This window comes from Merops nubicus, unplaced genomic scaffold (assembly GCF_000691845.1).
Source record: "Merops nubicus isolate BGI_N331 unplaced genomic scaffold, ASM69184v1 scaffold29484, whole genome shotgun sequence".
Classification (NCBI taxonomy): domain Eukaryota; kingdom Metazoa; phylum Chordata; class Aves; order Coraciiformes; family Meropidae; genus Merops; species Merops nubicus.
Genome location: NW_008606705.1, coordinates 346 through 5,403, shown reverse-complemented (window position 1 = coordinate 5,403; position 5,058 = coordinate 346). Strand labels below are relative to the sequence as shown.

The 5,058-nt window shown below is 56.7% G+C and overlaps 1 protein-coding gene across 1 annotated transcript in view; it reads right to left on the bottom strand.

The window, feature by feature from the left end:
* Window positions 1-2,786: 2,786 nt before the first annotated feature.
* LOC103772416 (DNA repair protein RAD51 homolog 4-like) overlaps window positions 2,787-5,058 on the bottom strand; it is a gene marked incomplete at its 5' end in the record, with an annotated part of 2,463 nt that continues 191 nt past the window's right edge. Inside the window, 3 exons of the mRNA XM_008939747.1 lie at window positions 2,787-2,870; window positions 3,548-3,715; window positions 4,266-4,336. Coding sequence (XP_008937995.1) covers window positions 2,787-2,870; window positions 3,548-3,715; window positions 4,266-4,336 — 323 coding nt within the window. The remainder of the gene's footprint in view (window positions 2,871-3,547; window positions 3,716-4,265; window positions 4,337-5,058) is intronic.

Here is a 5,058-nt window from a genome sequence, read left to right as displayed (position 1 = left end):
AACCTAAAGGATTCTATAATTCTATGTGTTTCGGGGGAGCTTCTGCGGCACGGCCGGGAGTTGGCTGCGTTGCTCAGGAAGCACACATGTGGGCACAGGCACACCTGTATAGGTATCTACACACGGCCAGGTGTACACAGGCATGTCCACACCCCCCCAGGCACACAGCCATGCAGACCCTATCTATACACACACATTTCTGAGTGTCTTTTATAGATCTCAATGGCAAGTGAGCCCCCAAAGCCAACAAGCACCCCCCCTGCCTGTGGCAAGGGGTACCCTCTCTGCCCTGGGCTTTATCACCCGGCGCTGGGCATTTCCAGCAGTTTTCCAGCTGATTTGGGCAAGGGGAAGGAGCAGGGAGAGGGCAGGTCCCTGTGAGTGCTGGCACAGTCTCAGAGGATTGCAGGAGTGCTGCCTGAGCACGGTGGAGAAACGCCAAATTAGGATATTGAGGACAGAAACTCTTTTCAGCCTAATTTTACAATGCAAATTTAGGGCAAATCAGCTTCAGTGAGAAGTCAAGTTTTTCCAGATTGGGAAATACATTCCCATGGCCTGACCCCTTCTGCTGTGCCCACACGGAGCAGTACCCAGAGCAACACCATCCCTGGGGCAAGGCAGCACGGCCGGACCTCACCCACCCCTCCTGCACACGCTGCCTGCCCGGGCAGCAGGGGATCCAGCAGCCCAGGAGCTGCTCCTGGAGCTCGGCTGTGACCAAATCACCCCCTCCTCCCTGACCTTCCCAGCTGGTTCCCAAGGGGGCACAAAACAAACCATGGCCAGGCAGCTCAGGAGGAGCACAGCCCACACGCCGTCTCTCTTCCCGACCGACTGGCACCGTCCCTGTGGAGTCACCATCCCCTGGCTGCTCCGTGGGGACCTGGGACAAGAGCAGAGTTCCTTCTGGCACTCCTGGGGGCCACGGCTGCTCTCACGCTGAGGCTGATGCAGGGCTGATCCCCTTCTCACCTTCCTGCCAGTTAGGAGGAGGAGACGACCAGAAAGGCCCCTTGGTTCAAATGTAACCAAAGAGGTTTCATTTGGCCCTCCCCCTGCTCCACAGCCCCCTACAAGAGCTTTGCTTCCCCTACAGAACCTCAGGCAGAGTGGTAGAGTAGTAGTGCACAGTTCTGGTTGAAATTTGTGTGTACCAGCTCTTTATTCACAGCTTCAGGAGACACAACCTGCTAATTTTTCTGCTTGTATGCACCAGCTACATCAGCACACGTCCCCAGTGGACAGGAAAACCATCCTCCTCCTCATCCCAGGCAGCCAGGCTGCAATCCCTGGGGCCAAACCTGCCCTCCCAAGCTTGGAAAACCCAGACATGCAAACGCACAACTTTAAAATAGGTTTATTTCTACTGAAAAATTGTTTAAGGGCACAGGTCACGTTGCTTTGGCACAGTCCCCTCCTCAGACAGCACCTGCTGAGAGCACAGCCTGTCCCACGGGCAGGGGGCTGCAGGGGCTGGGTGGCCACCATGGGGGAGGTGGGATCTGCCCCGTGAGCACCAGGAGCTTGGTTCCACAAGAAGCACAACCCTGATGGACCTGCAAACCAAAACCCTGTGCCGAGAGGCACTGCCTCTTGGGAAACCAAAAGGTGTTCACACCCCCCTGCGAGCTGCCCCTTCCCTGCAGGGGTTTCCTCAGGAGTACAGGGCTTTATGGTGTTCTGTCTGCTCTGGAGGAATTAGCACCCAAATTCTGGCTGGATCAGGCTCCTCTTTGCCCAGCCCAGCCTCAGAAGGCTCCTGGAGCTGCAGCACTGTGTTATTAGTCTCACCAGCAGGCCCTGATGAGTCCCAGCCCCCACAACCTGCATCAGCAGCCTCAGAAGTGCAAGTCATGGCTCAGCTCACCTGCCAAGGTCTGTGATGAAGCAGGGGATGAAGGTGTAAGACTCCTGGGATGGAGAGGCCGAGCTCCACCCCAGGCTCCCATCCCCTCCCTGGCACTCCACAAGCCCCTGCAAGGTGGCCCAGGGCAGGCAAGAGCAGCTGGAAAGCACTGGAGCAAGGAGAGATTATTTTAAACTTCACCATATGCATCAGGCAGGGCCAGCTGGTGTCTGCCAGGACTCAGCTGAGCCAGACCATAACCTCCAGTGGTGAACAGAAATCCCTCATGCAGCACAGCAGTGCCACAAACACCCCAGCAGCCCTGGTGTTACTCTGGGGAGAAGGTCAGAGCAAGCATCCAATGCTGTCCCTGCTCATCAGCAGCCTGTCCCACCTCAGACCTGCCAGGGACTACAGCTCAGCATTTTAATTCAGTCAACAGCAGCCACCCTCAACTGGATTCCAGCTCTCCACAACCACAGCAGTGTGCAAGAACTTCTTTTTTATTTCTGAACCAAGACCACTGTGGGCTGCTGAAGGACATCAGAGCTCCAGGGCCACAGAGCAGTGAGTTATGAGGGGACAAACCCACCAGGAGAAGTCATGGGTTTGTGCAGGGATGTGCCAGTTGGTCCCCAGCCAACACCTCAGGACAGGGCTGGCTCTGCTGGTTGAAGACAAGCCTGCAGCAGAGGAGAGGACCTGCCTGTCGTGCTGCACACACAGCCCAGCCATCGTGGGCTGCATCTGCTGAGGCAAGGAGATCCCTGGGGAACTCCATGCTCCTTTTCTTCCCAGCACACAAGAACGAGACCTTCTTCACACTGCTCTTTTCCAGAGCTGCAGGACTCTCAGAGGCAGTCTGTAAAACCTTCAGAGTGCTTGTCTGCTTTTTATGCAGCTCTTCTGGACCTTGGCATTTGCTTTCCCACCTGCATCAGAGCCCCTGTGTGGGTGTTGCTGGGCTCAGCTCCTGCACGTCACCATGTCCAATATCCAGCTCCACCTGTACCCCTGTTGGCTGCAAGGAGAAGCAGAGAGGAGCTTAACTTCACACTGCTGGCACTCTGTACAGTGCTCCAACACCTGCCCCAGAGCCCAAAATCCCAAATTACATCCCCTTGAGGGTTTCCTTCTGCCAGTGTCCTCATTTTAACTGGGTCTGCTGAACAGAGATCCAAATGGAGACTGCAGTTCAGTGAGAACACCTTGCTCTGAGGTCCCTGGGACACACTGTTACTCAGCACACCCAGGGTGTGTTTTGCTGCCCAGAATCCCACCACACCCAAACCACTGGGATCAGGCTGCAGGGTGGGCTGGGAGCCAGGGGCTCAGGCAGCCCTGTCCTGTATGTCAGCAGGGGTTCAAGCCCAAGTCACCTCTGCAGGTTTTGAGGCCAGCTCTGCAGGAGCCTCATCAGGAGAGCGAGCCAAGCACAGGGAACGTGGTGACCTGGACTGGGAGTGGTGCCCCCCGTTCATCCTGCCTGTAAACACAAGCTCAGGCTGCTGGGAACAGACACTCTTCTCTTCCACAGCTCCCAGCCAGGTGGCATTTCCTCCCCTCTGACCACCATGGGTCACCCAGCGAGGCCTGATCCTGCCCTGTGCCCCTGAGGAGCCTCCCTCTGGTCCACAGCCAGGCCTCTGGCACACCCAGCTGCTCCTGCACCACCAGGGCTGCTCCAGGGAGCCTCACCTGCCGCGGGGACTTGGCCAGGGCCGCAACACGCCGTGTGCTGGGTTTCCCCCAGGTGGTTTCTTTGCTCTCCAGCAGCACCCGGGTGCTGGGCACGAAACTCCAGGAGCGGCCGAGGGCTGGCTTCAGCAGACCAGTGCTGCTGTCCCTTGTCACCTGGTTAGTCCCCTGCAGCACAAACAGGCTTATCAGTGGCTGGGAAAAGCAGTGCCACCCAAGGCAAGGGAGCACTGCAGATCACCAGGAGAGAACAGCCAGTCTGCTACTCCTGTGAAGGTTTTTTCTCCATGCTGAGCCCTCCTGCTGGGCACACCCATTCCATCCCCTCTAAACAGAGCCCCCACAACTGTCCCAGACACATACTCAGGTAGGAGCTCGCTCCTATCTGCAACTGCAGCCACTCCTGGTGCTGAAGTCACCTGCAAAGTTCAACTTGGAGGCTCCAAGGGTCCCTGCAGGGACCCCATCCTTGTCACTTCATTGCTCATCAGTTGCCCTGTTGGTCGAGGACAGCCATAAAAGCAGGCAGCAAATCAGCCCTGCTTTTGCTCCACCCTTGCTGGAACAGGACATCTGCAGGCTGCAGGGGAGCAGAGCACTGTGGGATCCAGGCCTCTTGCTCCTGCTTAGCTGGGAGCAGGGTCCCCCTCCCAGAGGGGCCCTCCAGGGCTCCTCACCATGGCACACACCAGCACGAGAAGGACAAGGTCTCACTCACCACAACAGCCAGGCTGAACTCCCTGGCCAGTGTCTTCAGCTCCCTGGCTAGCTGCATCATGATGGCCAAACCTGGAGGAGGACAAAGCATTTAGGTGCTTGGGTATTAACCCCAAAAATACATCTTGGAGGCAGGTGATGTCTAGATTTGCACAAGCACCAGATTTAGTGCCAGCACTGGTGTTCATGGACACCTTCAAACCACTTCCACTTCCATCACCCCAACGTACCCATTGCACCTGCACACTCCAGGGCACCTCAGCTGGATGGATGTGCCATGGACAGACCAATCTCCAGGTTGTCCATGACCTACCTCCCCATCTTAGAAGCCCTGAGGCAAAAAAAAACTCAACAACAAAAGCCCCAGGAGCTACAGATAAAGCTGGCCAGGTTGATTTAACAGGCACAGGACCCATCTCTCTAGCTAACAGCTTGATTTCCTACAGTCTGTGGCTGTGAGGGGACCTCCTGTCATAGCACTGCCTGCCACCCAGGTGTGTGAGACCCTGGAAGGTGTTTAAGGGGCCTCCTTGGCATCTCAGCCAGCAGAAAGTCCCTCACTCCTGATTTATGGTCCTTTCTGGCAGGAAGAGCCTCAGGGGAGCTTTGCAACCTGTGCCAGCAACCACGATGGCTCTGTGACACTGGAAGCAGAGGTTTTATTCTGTGGGCAAACAGCTCAGTGCCCCTCTGCCCCCTAGCTGGGTTTCAGACCACTGGCATGAGCTCACATGGCCACAGCCAGCTTGAATGTCTGGTGATAACCCTGTGAACAGACCCCCCCTTTCTCCAGT